Below are 16,152 nucleotides of genomic sequence, written 5' to 3' on the forward strand. Positions count from 1 at the left end.
TCAGCATTGCAATTGCACTGCGATCATGCAGATAGAAAGCCATCGTAAGTAACAGGGTGTCAGAGTTTTAGGGTGGCGACAAGGGAGAGGTTGGAGAAATGCAGGTGTGCCTGTTCGTGTGAACGCTGCTGCATGGGCGTGCATAAATTAGCCACTGCGACGGCATACGCAGCTTGAGTACTCACTGCGTGCAACAAAACTTACAATTTCTGAGACAGGTCAGAGCTGCTGCAATTGTGTGTGAGGGTCCGATGTTACTGATGTGTACGCAGTACTGTGAGGTATTACGAATGTGAAAAAGAGATAGTGGGCGTTTCTATGCTGGCTGAGCAGTTGCAAACATTACCATATTTCGCAACAGTAGTGATCCATGCTGAATCAGGCCCTTAGCCCTCACTCCCATTTGGCCCACTAAGCTCCACTCCCTTCTCTGATTGGCCTGCAACATGCCATTCCCCACAGCAGGGATGGCTGTCCTTGGGTGCAAGCCATCAATGGTACCCCATTGATGGTGTCATGCTATCGATATCGATAGTAACCACTGAAATGTAGAGGGGGAGGAGCTAGCATTACAAACAAGTTGTGTTTGAATTTGTGCTTGCATCTGTTTTGGTGCCCTTTACACTCCAAGGTATGGCAGTGTCCTCCAGATGAAAGAAAATAGGTGATAAACCTCAACTTCAAAAAAACAAACAAACAAATAAAAACGAAACAAAGGCCCTCATTCAGAGCCACTCGCTAGCGGCAGTACGCTCGTTCCGAGCGATGTTCGCACATCTGCGCATGCGTACGGTTTTTAGTACGCATGCACGAACCAGTCAGTGCGGCCGAAAATCGTTGGTACGCAATATAGCGAGGGCCTGCTATTTTGAGTGACAGAATGAGGCGTATGTGGGTGGTAACAGGGGAAGGTGCTTGAAAACGGGGAGTGGAGATCCGAACGCAGGCGTGCTTAAAGGTCAAAACGGGCGTTTTAAGGGAGTGCATAATTAATACAGCAGCGTCATTGACCACGTCACTTGGTTTTTTTTAACTCAGAACTGCTCGCAAAATAGCGGTTGAAAACACCAACCACAAGAATAGCGAGCAGTTCATACGCTGTACGATGTGCTCGATTAATCTAATAAATAGCGGACATGACGTATGGTGCGTGCGGCCAGGGGGCGTTTTTATCAAATAAACGAGCGTATGTTTTGCTCGCTCGTTCAGACTTAGAGGTGGGAACAGACTGCAATTTGCGAACGGATCATTTGAATAGCCACCCCTTGTTTTTGAACGAACGACCACAAATAGCGAACGGCTCTGAATCAGGCCCAAAGTTTGGATTCTCCATATTAAAACTTTTATACCAAATAAAACAGAATGTGAATTGATTTCTGGCTTATTTGCATATTAAAATTACTTAAAAATAAATTAAAATGAAACCTTTAGAGAATTGATAATATACAATATATATCTGTGATGACACTAAAATTATAAGCATATTATAAGGCGGTGAGGAGTTCCATGTCCACATAAAGAAAAAAAGGCTGTAGGTGACTTGTAATATCTGTAATAAAGTACAGTAATCACTCCTTATAATACACAAGTTCTTTTAAGGAACACTGATCTATCATCAGACATCACTGTTTACACATATATAATTTACAGGAGCATTTAATACACAAATATCAGCTTCACTTATTTATTATAGAAGTTTATCATATAAGTAAATATAAGAATAGCTCTCTATTGAATTCAATCAATATAATAAATATACGAATAACTGAATTATATTAGAAGATTTTTAAATAGTACTAAGAATGAAAATCATTGATTTAATACTTGAAAGCATCACAGAACAGCAGGCACATTTAGAGTATAAAGCCCAAGTCACTTCTACTACTTAGAACAGGGGTGGGGAACCTTTTTTCTGTCCAGGACAATTTTGATATATAGATTATGCAGGCCACGTCCCCTCCGTGTGATGTCACCCAGAGGCGGGGCCACAATCACTGGTGATTACAAGAATGCCTGCAGCATCCTGAGGATGCTCCGGGGAGCTGTAAGGCCAGCGCGGTGTGACCGTTTGAAGCGTCCTAAGGACGATCCAGATGGCACTGCTGCATAGATTCTGGCTGCAAGGTGCCAGTCTAGATGAGGCTAGCAGAAAAAAAGAGCTGAGGGCTAGACCAAATGATTCTGGGGGCCATATACAGCCTCCGGCCTGAGGTTCCCCATTCTTGACAGGAGGAAATGTAATGAGCCCCATTTTTGTCCATATTTGAAGCTGCAATTTTTTTTCGATTTGAACACATCAAGGTTCTTTACATTAACTCTTTAGATACATTTTCTGGCTTGTTAGGAGAAATGTTGCAATGATACTTTTTAGATTTATTTCAATGACTATTTTGAAAGCTTTACTACATTTATTTATAAGTTCTGGCCAAGCTCCAATTGTATAATGCACTGGTCGGGGAACAGGGGTAATTACCCCAAATGGGGTAAAAATGAAACTCCTGGGGGTAATGGACGGACAGCCGGGCATGCATATTAATCATTGAATGCCCGGCTGTCCGTCCATTACCACCAGGAATGGAGGTCACTGGCGCCGGGTGCGGCGCCAGTGACCTCCAGCCCGGCGCCGCAGGGAGGCTCTAAGCCGGACGCCCGCTGAGTTGTTATTAACAGCGGGCGCCCGGCTCCTTCCCTGCAGCGCCGCGTTAGCCAGAGGCTGGAGTTCTCTTCTGAACTCCAGCTTCCGGCTCTCTCCATGCCCACTATGGGAGAGCCGTCATGACGTCTCTCCCATAGCGCCGAGGAGCAGCCGGGCGGACAGGACGGTGGCGGATGCAGGAGCGGGGATTAAGGTAAGAGGGTTTTTTTTTGTACAAGTGGCACTATATGGGGGCACTGCTAAAGGGGCACTGCTACAGGGGCACTATATGGAGGCACTTCTACAGAAGGCACTATATGGGGGCACTGCTACAGGGGCACTACTACAGGGGCACTGCTACAGGGGCATAACTATGGGGGCACTACTACAGGGGCATTATATGGGGGCACTGCTACAGGGGCATAACTATGGGGGCCCTACTACAGGGGCATTATATGGGGGCACTACTATAGGATTTCCTTCCTTTCATATCAAGGGGGTAACATCGGCGTATCTAAATATATTTGGGGGTAAAAGGTAAAAAAGTTCCCTGACCCCTGGTATAATGAGTTTATTTTGTGAGAATTAAACAGTTTATTATTCATTAATGAGGTCTGATGAGCATAGCTGGGTAACAGTAACTATATTGAACTAAATATTTGTATTGGTAGTTAAACAAAGGATATTGATATTGATTGATTGCTATGATTTTATATAATTTAATGCATGTACATATTTTTATAAAGTTTCAATTTGAATTATAGATGAAACAAGCACCATCCACTGGGACTTTGTAAGCTTGCAAAATAGTTCCTATACTAGAGGTGCAGGTTATTTATGTATCTAGATGAGACATAATAAAACCATTAATTAGGACTTCATGTTTAAACACTAAATTGGACAATTCTGTTGTCTATGGCACTATAGACAGGAACACGAATACTTAATAATTCTCACCTCCTCCCCTTCCATATCCTTGAAGTGTCCACAATGTCTCGGCTGAAGACATCAAATTCATCTTCAGCAAAGATATTTGAGCGTGAGGTGACAAGAGGACAGGGATCCACCCGCTCCTGTCTAAATGGCGAAAAAGACATCATATGCACCGTATAAAATACACAAAACAGTTACATGATAAACTCATGCGCTGACTCCATACGGATTACACAGAAGGACCTTGCTGTTTTAACAGAACATTAGGTGACTATGATTAACAAAGATTCCAAGTATTAGTGTAATCAGATTCTTATGAGACAGAATGTATTTTTGTCCCAAAGGCCAAATGAATTAATATCAGCTAGTTCTTAACATGCTGAACCATCTTAAGTCCATAAATAATAAGAGAACAGCTTCTGCAAATCGAAGATCACAATGAAAGGTGTGAAACTGCATATCTATAAACCTACAGCTAATAACTAGTATATTCCATGTACTAAGAACCTTATTTAAACTCCATGTTGTTTTATTATAAATGGTTTGATTATTAGCATTCTTAGTGCGCACCTCCATTTTATTCTCTTTTTTTCCCAGCATGGTAGCACCTCGTACTAAGTTTATTGTCATGGTGTGCAGTCCAGCCCCCTCCCCTTTTTCCCTATGTATGTGTGTATTTAATGTACACTTGAAGGTGAGACTCCTTTTGCCTGGATTAGTAGGTTTAGGCACTACGGGGAGGGGGGGAGATTGAAGTTAGGCTTTCTTGGGGGTGTTAGGGTTAGGCACCACTGGGCGGAGGGTTAGGTTTAGGCACTAACGGGGAGAGTTAGTATACTTGCCCGACCCGTTGGGATACCGAGCATCGAGATGCAGCTGTCTGAGGCATCATGACTGCCAGTATTTCATACCCAACCCCAAAAAGAGAAAGGGGTTTGTCATTTACCCATTTCATTTTGCACAATATTGAAAACATTCATTTTCTGTTAAATGCATTGCTGCAATACCTTGGCAAGGTCCGATCTAGCTTCTGTAGACTTGGTGTCAAGTTGTCCTCTAGCAAGTGGTTGATGACACTTTCAGGATTGTTCCCATATTCTTCAAGACATCTCATAATGAAGCCCTCACCCAGATCAGGAAGCAAATCTTTCACCTGGGACACTAAGGAGTCCATCTCAACACCACTTAGAAAAGGGCCAGCAGTAGCACCTGCACACTGAGCAACACAGTGACAAACCAGCCTATTAACTTAAAAAGTAATTGAAACCTTGAAAAATAAAAAGCAGATACAAATTATAATTGTGTGTCAAACTGGGAAAACACAAAAAGTGAAATAAAAATATTAAGATCAGAGACTCATCTGTGTCCTCACTTCAGGTTCTTCTCTATAATGCGAGGTTTGTCCATTGTTTGCACATACTCCTTCCATGCTTCTCTCGGGACTAATCTGAGCTGGGGGTACAGTATGTGGCCTGGATCTCCGAGCCTCTGCCCACGCACTCTGAACACCAGCCAATAGGTATTTGGTGCGAGTCTCATCACTGATAAAGAGTTAAGGGACACTCAGACTGAATGAGGCCACATATAGCTCTCTTCTATTGTAGGATTTCATAAAGGATACAGTGAAGGGGAGACTTGTTGTAGCAAGCTAACATCCTCAGCAATAGGAAACAGCTCATCATAATCACACAGAAACCTGGAGATCAGATACATGACAGAAGCATATGAACATTAATTTATGAAGCCTGATATCTGGATAAAGGGTCGACAGTCAATAGGTCAAAAGGGACAAATGGCCAAAATATCTTTTTCAACATTTTAAGGTTAGGCTGACGCAAGGGACAATTAGGGTTAGGCACAATGGGGTGGGTTAGGTTAGGCTAGAGTTAGGTTTAGCTACTAGGGGGGAGAGTTAGGGGGAGGATTAGAATTAGAATTACAAAAAAAAAAAAAAAAGCGTCGACCATTTTAACTTGGCCACTTTTTAACCCGATTGACCTATTGCATGTCGACCATTTGGTGTCGACCTATTTACTGTCGACCTTTCTATTGTACCGTAGAGATAATTTTTTTTTTAAATAGAGGAAATTTCATGAGTCCAACTTAAAATCTTAGTAAGGGACCATTTTGTGTCATTAAAAAAAAAATTAAAAACCAAACCGCCAATTAAATGTTACCCATTAGACATTGAAATATGAACATATCAAATCAGTTACATGGAACCATCAACAAATAACAGCTCTATATATCAGTTGGCAGCCATACAAACTTTTCACTTGCAAATGGGCAACTAATAACACATATCTAAATGAGGTGTTTGTGATGGAGAATTGCAGAATTAAAAAAAAAAAAAATCACGACCTATAAAACCATTCAAACAAACATTGCTTACAAGAATAAAACAAAACAGAAATTCCCACAGCACTCAGTTACACACATTTGCAAACATATAAGTCGCGTCATTGCGCCTCTGCTCACGTGGTCCTACAATACATAATAGCTGCACTATGGGTCATATATTCATGCGTTTCTAAATTGAGAGCTAACTTATTTGGAGGTCCCCCAAAATCCTCCAATATAGGTCCCCATACAGGAGAGACGGATTGCAGCAATTGTGCAATTTGCAATCGATTGTGTATAAAAATCTTTCCCTTTTACAATCGATTGTGGCAATTCTGCAATCGATTGAAAAAGGGAAAGATTTTTATATACAGTTGATTGCAAATTGCACGATTGCTGCAATCCATCTCTGATGTATGGGGGTCTTATGACACTACAAAGATCAGCATATCCTTCAACTACTGATCCCATACATGCCTCTCAGAACAATGATACACAGCACGAAAGTTGTTCAGAATCAATTTATTGGTCCATCACAGGTGCGTGTAAGGAAAGGTTAATGTAGACAAGAAAACAACAAGACACAAAATTGCCCAGCATACTGTTAGAGGCCAGTAAAGGAGGCATCATTAAATAATAAAAATAAAATGCAGAGGACTCTGTTACACACTCCGTTTTCTTAGATTAACGCATCCCTAATGCTGGGCATACACAGCCAGATAAAATGTCTGTCAGACTGACAGACATTTTATCTGGCCGGCTGCCAGCCGCAGATGTCGCCGGCATACACTGTGAGAGAAATCTCACAGTGTATAGCCCGACATCCGCGCTCCGCCCCCGGGGGAGGAGACATTTCCCTGTTCCTTCCGTAGGAAGGAACACAGGAAATGTCTGTCTGTCGGCAGCGCTGGGCATACACTGCCCGATGCGGCCGACAGTTACCGGGTAAATATCGCATCGGACGGGCATGCTGGACAATCCTGCATGCCCGACCGAGCAATATTTAACCCTCGGTCACCCGCACACACGCTACAATTATCGGGGCGATCCGCCGATATCAGGCGGATCGCCTCGATAATTGCAGCGTGTATGGCCAGCATTACACGCACCTGTGATGCATCAATAAACTGATCCTGAGAAATTTTTATTCTGTTTATCAAATAACATTCCTTACCACATATGACGACTTAATAGCCCGGCTGATTATCTGATTAACCAGACCGTCTGCAGGGTATAGGAGCAATGGAAAGCAGCCTGTTCTTCTGTGTCAGTTAAGTGATGTAGAAGTGCACTCGCTCGGATTGAATAAAGGCTGCTCTACTAAGAATGCTCCACTGTGAAAGGCTGCTCTCACATTGGGTATGCAGTCGGGAAGCCGGCGGACTGTCGTATCCCAGCAAGTGTCTAATGACAGGCGTCGAAATCCCAACGCCTGTCATTAGACAATACGCCGGGAGCTTGATATACTGATCGAAGGGATGCCGGGCGACGAGCACGGGCACCCCCAGAGGGAGGTTAGGGTTAGGCACCCCCCTGGGGGACTTAGGTTTAGGCAGCGGGGAAGGGGAGGTTAGGTTTAGGCACTTAGAGGGGGGATTAGGGTTAGGCACTGGGGGGGGAAGGTTAGAGTTAGGCACCCTAAAGGAGGGTTAGGGGGAAGAAATAGGTTAGTCAATACTTACCTAGGGACGATCGGGGTTTCCTCCACTGCCGGGATGCCGCTGTCGGGATTCCAACCGCCGGGCATGGGTCCGGCAGTAAATCATACCGATTCCTCACATTGTGCCCATTTGTCAATGTGTATTTGAGGTAAAATCCCCAAAAACGGGTGGTTTACCTCAAATACTAAGTATCCCCTATTTGCAGCAGGTTTCTATGGGGGATGCGATGCTACCAAATTTACCAATATCCGGTGCATTCCAGATATTGGCCCCCACAGCCAACGCCTATATGTAGTCAATGGGCTACACCGCCCACTATTAGCCGGCGCTGGGATCCACCAAAACCCTCCCCGGCAATGGCGGATGTGTATGTGCCGTCCACTGGACTGAGTATGTGCACCACCCCCTGCACTGGCCAGCAGCTCTCTGGAGACATTGCAGGGTCAGGCTTCTTTCGGAGCCCGTGTCCCTGCATGTCCCGGATGATACATAGGCCGAAGAGATTGCTTTTGCAATGCGATCATGGGCATTACTGGCATGCCCTGATCGCATTGCAAAATCGATCCTTGATAAATGGGCCAAATTGAGTAACACAGACATAGGGCAGAGTCCCATTACTACAAACCCTGCTATGCAGCCTTCAGTCCTGGAGACCATGTTTACCAAGCGCAAATTTGCCCGCTAGCAGTGAAGACTACGATTGTCTCATCTTACAGGTGTTGTAGGATTGCTGTGGTCATTACTTTTACTTGGAACCACCACCAACAACAAGAAATTGAAGAGGACATCAAGGTCAGCAAAGGTATTCACAGTGCAGGAGATGGCATTAGCCACACATGTATATATCTTTATCTATAGAGAATTTCTAAATTGTTCCAAGCAATGAAATGTTTTAAACAATGTAATGATATATTTATTTTCAATTATGTGATGCCATTACTCGCCTACAAACCGCTTGCCTAGGCAACTCAATAACACTCATAGAGGCTTGTTAAAATAAATGGTACAAATGGCATTTATAATTGGTTATGGGTACCAGCACCTTTACTTGATTTAATTAGTCTGATGTTCTAACTATGCCATTGGTAGCTTTGGGTTGTGCATGTTTTAAAGGCTCTTTATGAGGCCTTTCACTGTTGTGTCAATTAATGTTCCCTTTGCCCCTTCCCTGTGGTGGCCACATATTTTGTACCAGGACATTACTCTACAGACATCACAAGTTCTAAAAATGTCCAAATCCCTGAACAGTAACACTATACATAACTGGACTTTCAAATAGGGATGTGGGTGGCCGTCTGAACAGTGTTCTTCTTCCATGGTCTCTTGGGACCTTTGAAACTTATGCTATAAGGTTAGTCTACCTTAGACAGTAGCTCACCTGGTCTACCATTACCACTTGGTGCACAGGTAAACCTCCCCCTCTTGGGACCTTTAGCTGGGAGGGCTCAATTACCTTTCAGTGCCTGGTCAACCATTATGCTAATTATACTGCAGGTTAGGTGGGTGCCACGCATTTAGCAGCCAGGAAATAAAATGAAGACCTAACTCATCCCATGCTGGCGGCAACCACACAGCTTAGTTAAAAAACGTGTTCGTTATCTGGTCATCTAGAGGCAGTTTTGAGGGGAAATTTTTTAAGTGATTACCAGATAGCTGTGGTGATGTGTCCGACTGCTAAAACCTTTAGTTTATGTACACTGTTCTACATCGCCATATGGGCAATCTGAAGAGCTGCATGCAATTATCTATAGTGTTCCTAGCATTAGATCAGTAGATTTCCTGGCATGCACACACACACTATGGTCTATGTTTAGTAGCATTGCAGGGAGCGCTACTAGTGTATTAGTCTAGGGCTTCCGGAACCCTTACTCAGGTCCTGCCTTTGTAATAAAACTGTGAAATGTCCAAGGAGAAAGACCGTACCCTGCAGGTACGATACAGCTCTATCTGCCTAATAAACAGAACATAACAAAACGATGGAGGGTATCCTCCTTATGGTTCACCGGCAGCTTAGTTTATAAAATTAAGTCAGTCTTACCTCCTCTCTGTAAGAAGATTTGTTAATATTTGCAGGAATTCCTCCACAAAGGGTTGTACATTGTCTGCTCTGTAAAACAAAAGACACTCAGGCATCTTGGGCCACACCGGTGACATACAGGAAGGTTGTGTCATGACACAGTACAATTACCTGTGCTCCAGGATGGGTTGAAGACATGTATTACTAATAATAATGTGAGAGATTTCTAATAACTTCTTCCTGGAATGAGACAGCCTCCTCCAGAGATCATGCTGCATGCTAGAAAAAACAGGAGATATGGTAAGAACTTACCTTTGTTATCTCTGTTTTTACGAAGTCCTTAGGGTCCACAGGGATACCTTGGGGTATAGGGCTTGGCTCCAGCCATGGGCACCACATAGTTAAAGATCTCCATCCCAGGTTGCACCGGGCCCCCTCCTATACCCCGCCCCCAGGCCAAGGCACCTCAGTTTTAGTATCAAGCCATAGGGCGGGAGAGAGGAAGAAGGAAGTCTGGAACACACAAGATTCACATTTCATAGAAAAAGAAGACAGAAACTGGTGACCAGAACAACACCCTACAGAAGCACAGGGCGTCAGGGCGGGCGCCCTGTGGACCCTAAGGACTTCGTAGAAACAGAAATAACAAAGGTAAGTTCTTACCATATCTCCTGTTTTCTACCTCAGGGTCCTTAGGGATCCACAGGGATACCTTGGGGATGTCCCAAAGCAGTATCCCTCAAGGGAGGGGACGCTCCTGTGCCGAGAGGAGAACCCACCGTCCGAAGGAAGCATCCTGAGAAGCAAATGTGTCAAAGGCGTAATGCTTGACAAAAGTATGGACAGAGGACCACGTGGCCGCCTTACAAAGCTGTACAGCTGATGCACCACGTTCAGCTGCTCACGACGGTCCCACAGATCTTGTAGAATGAGCTTTCACAGAGGGTGGCACTGGAAGCCCCTCATGAGTGTATTCCTCAGAGATCGCCATGCAAATCCAGCGTGCCAAAGTAAGTTTATTGGCAGGCCAATCCCTCTTATGAAATCCATATAGGACAAACAAAGAGTCCGATTTTCTTAAAGAACTGGTACGGTCCACATAAATTCGCAGAGCCCGTACCACATCCAAAGAAGCCTCACCAGCCGAGAGATCAGATGAATTAAAGGCTGGGACCACAATTTCCTCGTTAATGTGCAAGTTAGACACTACTTTAGGAAGGAAGTCGGAATGGGTATAAAGTACCGCCCTATCCGAATGAAAAATTAGAAATGGTGGCCGACACGAAAGAGCCCCCAAATCCGACACCCTTCTGGCTGAAGCAATAGTTAAAAGGAATACTGTCTTTGCCGTAAGCCATTGCAAATCCACGGAACCCAACGGTTCAAATGGAGGACCCTGGAGTGCCTTCAGGACCACAGCCAGATCCCATGGAGCTACCGGATGGACATAGGGAGGCTGGATGTGAAGGACACCCTGCATAAAAGGTACGGATATCAGGCTGCGAGGCAATCCTATGTTGAAACCAAACCGACAGGGCAGAAACATGCACCTTCAGTGAGGCGAGGCGTAGACCTAAATCCAAGCCCGCCTGTAGGAAAGCCAACACTCTTGATATCGGAAACTCGTGAGGATCATACGCTTTAGGGCGACACCACTCAAAATAGGTATGCCACACCCTGTGGTAAATTCTAGCTGAAGCCGGCTTCCGAGCACGTAGCATGGTATTCACCATCGCTCTAGGGAAACCCTTGGACCTCAAGAGGGAAGTCTCAGGAGCCACGCCGTCAAAGATAGCCGACTCAGGTCCGGGTAGAGATAAGGACCCTGAGACAACAGGTCCGGCCTCTGAGGTAACAGCAAAGGAGTGTCGATGTACAGACACTGAAGATCCGAGTACCAACTCCGTCTGGGCCACGCAGGGGCCACGAGCAGGATCTTGCCTCCTTTCTGCCTGAAATTTCGAATTACTCGAGGCAGCAGGGAGAATGGAGGAAACAGGTATGCGAATTGGAAGTTCCATCGTGCCGACAGAGCGTCCACCAGGAGAGCTCCTGCATCTCTTGTTCGGGATCCGTACGCCCACAGCTTGCGGTTGTATCTGGAGGCCATGAAGTCTATTTCGGGAAGACCCCACTTGTCCACCAGGAGTTGGAACACCTCCTGGTGAAGAGACCATTCCCCCGGGTGTACATCGTAGCAGCTGAGGAAGTCCGCTTCCCAGTTGAGGACAGCCGGAATGAAGACTGCCGAAATGGACCGGAAGATTGCCTTCTGCCCAAGTCAGGATGCGGGACACCTCCCTTAGAACCGCTTGGCTTAGAGTTCCTCCCTGACGATTTAGGTGGAGTTGTCTGACTGAACCTGCACAGGTTTCCCCAGCAGGAACGGTCTTGCATGCTGCAACGCCTTGAATACTGCTCGATTTTCCAATATATTGATCGGCAGGTCCGATTCCTCTGACGTCTACCGGCCCTGGAAGACATGTGGGCCTGTCATAGTGCCCCAGCCCCGAAGGCAGGCATCCGTTATTAGAAGAACCCAATCCAAAATCCAAAACGGACGTCCCCTGCTGAAATGGGACTTTTGTAACCACCAAGTCAAAGACAGGCGCACTTCTGGAGTGAGCCTGATCATCTGCGTCTTAATTCGATGGGGATTTCTGTCCCATCTGGAGAGGATCAACATCTGCAGAAGCCTGGAATGGAACAGGGCATACTCCACCATGTCGAACGTTGACACCATGGAACCCAGTAACTTCATCGCTGAGAGAAGAGACACTCGGCGATTACTTAGAACTTTGCGTATCTTGGACTGCAACAGGGCTATCTTTTCTTCCGTCAAGAAGATCCTCTTGTTGAGAGTCAAACAATGCCCCGAGATGGACCATTCTCTGAGAAGGAATTAGAGAGGACTTCTTCCAGTTCACTATCCAGCCGTGAGCCTGCAATACTGATATCGTCAGTTGTAGATGGCTGAAAATGACCTGTGGCGACCCTGCCAACAACAGAAGGTCGTCCAAGTAAGGTAACAGGCAAACCCCCTGCAACCGCAGGTGTGCCGCCATTACTTTTCTGAAAACCAGAGGAGCCGTGGAGAGGCCAAAGGATAGAGATTTAAACTGGTAATGAAGGTCCGACACTGCAAATCTGAGGTAACACTGATTAACCTTGGCAATGGGGATATGCAGGTAATCATCCTGAATATCCAGGGACACCATAAAATCCCCAGGCTGCATAGCTAAAACAATAGAACGCTGAGTCTCCATTCGGAACCGAGGGACCCTTAAAAACCTGTTCAGTGATTTGAGGTTGAGGATAGGTTGGAATGATCCATTTGGCTTTGGAACCAGAAAAAGGTTGGAGTAATATCCGGTTCCCCTCAGGGATAACGGAACAGGTTCTATTACTCCCATCTGAAGCATAGAGCACCCAGCCTCTTGGATCGCTAGAGCCTTCGTTGGATCTGAAGGACGGCCTGCTACAAAGAACTGATGAGGAGGCCTTCTGTGGAAGGAGAAGGCATATTCCTGAGATACCACCTCCCTTACCCAAGTGTCTGTGGTGGTTTGGAACCAACACTGGGCGTATCGCAGAAGTCGGCCTCCCACCTTGGGGTCCCCCAAGGGGAGGCCCAGCCCGTCAGGCTGAGGGTTTGTCATCCAGCTTGGCAGCTGGACGTCTGGTACTTACTCCAAGCTTGTTTCTTGGTCCTAGCGGTCTTTTTGGGGCCTGAAGGTCTCGGAAAGGACTGAACCTTAGGTTTTCCCGGAGGGCGATAGGGCCGAAAAGACAGATTTTTAGACCCAGACAGAGTCGGGGCTGAAGGTAGACATGCAGATTTGGCAGCCGCCAGCGTGTCCACTATCTTGTCCAAAGCTGGCCCAAACAGGACCTGCCCATTGTAGTGTAAGCATTCCAAGCCTTTCTTGGATTCAGTGTCCCCCCTCCAAGAACGTAACCGCAAGGAGCGTCGAACAGCCACAGCCGCCACCGCGGAAATCGTAGAAGTAAGCAGGCTCAAATCCAAAGCTGCTTCGTTAATGTACATAGCGGAATCCCGAAGGTTACCCACTAACACCACCTGTTCGCTGGCAAATGATGCTTCCAAAGCGTCCGCCCATCTTTCCATAGCCTGGGCCACCCAGCAGACAGCCATAGCTGGTCTAGATGCTCCTCCAGCGAAGGAATAGATGGACTTAAGGCACACCTCCACCTTAGGGTCTGTAGCATCCGTCAAAGAAGACATAGATGGCATAGGCAAAGTTGCGCTCTTTACTAAGCGCGTCACATGAGAATCCACCTGAGGAGGAGACTCCCATTTAGTGAAATAATCTTCCGCAAAGGGATATGCACGGGCCAGGCGCTTGTGAGATTGAAATCTTTTTCCCGGAGATTTCCACGCCTCCTCCATGTGATCAACTAGCTGACCAGATAGAGGAAAAACTGCTGCAGTTCCTCTAACCTCCTTAAAATAAGCATGAGTAGGCGCTGCAGGTAGGATGTTGTCAGTAATTATCACAGCCGCACGGACTGCCCGTATGAGACCTGGAATGTAAATACTAGACTTAGCCTCTGCCCCTGCTTGAGGAGTGTCAGTGTCCGACAGATCTAGAATTTCGCCCTCATCAGACGACCCGTCATCCTCATCATCCTGTGCAGATGAATATGACAATAATGGTCTTTTAGCAGGTCTAGACTGATCCTGCTGAGTGTTCTGCACCCCAGAATTAGACAAACCTGGGTCTGCCGGAGTAAGGACCAGTTGCGGGGGGCACTGCGTCATTACTATCGGCCCTGGAACCCCTATAACTGGAGGTGGGACTACCGCCTGCTGTGCGAACCCCAATTGTGGAAACGCAGGAGGGACTGCCAACCTATTTACAAGGACAGTCAAGGCTTGCGCAAAACAAGCCCAAGGTGGTTCCTGAGAGGTACTGGGTACAGCAGAGGGATCAGGAATGGCCAAGCATGCAGCACATAACCCATCCTGAAGTACCGCCCCCTCCCCCACACCTGCTTTACATCTGGAGCAGGAAAATATGAGAGGTGCTCCTCTAACAGAGTCCTCACTGGACATAGTGGTATATGACACTTCTCTCACAGTAATGACACTTAAACTGTGAGGCAGATTCCCACCCTGACAGTACTGGCACTGAGAGGGTTGGTCAAGGAGGAAGACATAGGGATAGCTAAAATGGCTGACAGGAGAACAGGCACACAGCGCTAGCATAAAGTCACATACAATGCAGAATTCCTGCACTAAAAGCACTATCACATACACAGACCTACAGCCTGGCAGTGATAGCGCTACATATGCTGACCTTATACTGGAGGAGCGATATGTAAGGGGCACCCAGGCTCCGCGCTCCGCACCCCGCACCAGCGTACTGCTCATAAAATGGCCGCCGGAGGATGAAGGGAGGATCACTGTCTCAGCCCGCAAAAACCTCAACGTAAGGCGCCAGAGAACAGTGATGGGGAGGGGACCTCCTGTGCGCTACAGGGAAGGCATCCTCCCCTGGCAGGCCATAAACCCCCCGGGATGCTGTAGCGTGTTCTGCAACGCTCCAGCCCTATATCCCTGGTGGTCTAGTGGTGAGCGCAGGCATCCGCCTGGCTCCACTATACTGCCTTCCCCAGGGAGCCCCCAGCCCTGGGGACGCCGGACTGTGAGACAGTGGGCGCCTACCGCAGATGCCCGCTGCTTACCTTGTGCAGCCCCCCGTACATCTGGCCACAGTCCACGGCCCCCGGGGGTTCCGCTTGCTAGAACCCCCAAGAGCCCGCCGACTTCCCCGGATCACTACCGATGGTCGGCGCCGGCAGGGGTGTCGGAGCGGTAGCATTGACGTCCGCTGGACTGTCCTATGCTACTGCTCTTGAAGATCTTCAGGGGCTGTTACACACAGCCCCCCTTTATGATGACCCGGCTCCCGGCCGGGCACCTACTGAAACTGAGGTGCCTTGGCCTGGTGGCGGGGTATAGGAGGAGGCCCGATGCATCCTGGGATGGAGATCTTTAACTATGTGGTGCCCATGGCTGGAGCCCTATACCCCAAGGTATCCTTGTGGATCCCTAAGGACCCTGGGGTAGAAAAAGCAAGAGAGACATTAGATATTATTTTATTTAGTACGGAGGTTGGTCTTGATAAGCAAGCAGAGGCTCTATCTAGAAATGAAGCATGTGTATACACTTTTAGCTACAAGACCAATGGACACATTTTGTTTCTTCAGTAAATATCGTTACATGCTTGCTTTAGAAATGCATATGGCCAGTACAAGGACTACTTAGCAAGTTGTTAGTATGGTGCAGGGGCGGAAATAAAGGAGACCATGAAAGGCGGTCACCTCCGGGCATCAGCCCTGAAGAGAGCACACTGACCTCCTCCATTTCTCTAGGATCTGTTTATGCACCGCAGAGCAAGAATAAGCATGGAGCCCAGGGACCATGTGCCATGGTCCTCCCTTTTCCAGGGCCTCCACCCTTGAGTCCGGACCCAGGCTTGGCAACAAATCTTCAGTAAGGATACTGTATTAATGTACATACAAGGGGCAGGAGCTGGAGT

At 46.8% G+C, this 16,152-nt stretch overlaps 1 protein-coding gene across 2 annotated transcripts in view; it reads right to left on the reverse strand.

Annotated features, from left to right (window-relative positions):
- Positions 1-16,152, reverse strand: part of ASCC2 (activating signal cointegrator 1 complex subunit 2) — a 73,396-nt gene that overhangs the window by 30,808 nt on the left and 26,436 nt on the right. For both annotated transcript variants that reach the window (XM_088443538.1, XM_088443537.1), the window contains exons 10-15: positions 9,758-9,865; positions 9,608-9,676; positions 5,190-5,264; positions 4,941-5,109; positions 4,576-4,784; positions 3,593-3,712 (exon numbers count right to left, since the gene is read on the reverse strand). In XM_088443538.1, the coding sequence (XP_088299664.1) occupies positions 3,593-3,712; positions 4,576-4,784; positions 4,941-5,109; positions 5,190-5,264; positions 9,608-9,676; positions 9,758-9,865 (750 nt within the window). The remainder of the gene's footprint in view (positions 1-3,592; positions 3,713-4,575; positions 4,785-4,940; positions 5,110-5,189; positions 5,265-9,607; positions 9,677-9,757; positions 9,866-16,152) is intronic.

This window comes from Taudactylus pleione, unplaced genomic scaffold (genome assembly GCF_031769625.1).
Source record: "Taudactylus pleione unplaced genomic scaffold, aTauple2 ptg000330l, whole genome shotgun sequence".
Lineage (NCBI taxonomy): Eukaryota > Metazoa > Chordata > Amphibia > Anura > Myobatrachidae > Taudactylus > Taudactylus pleione.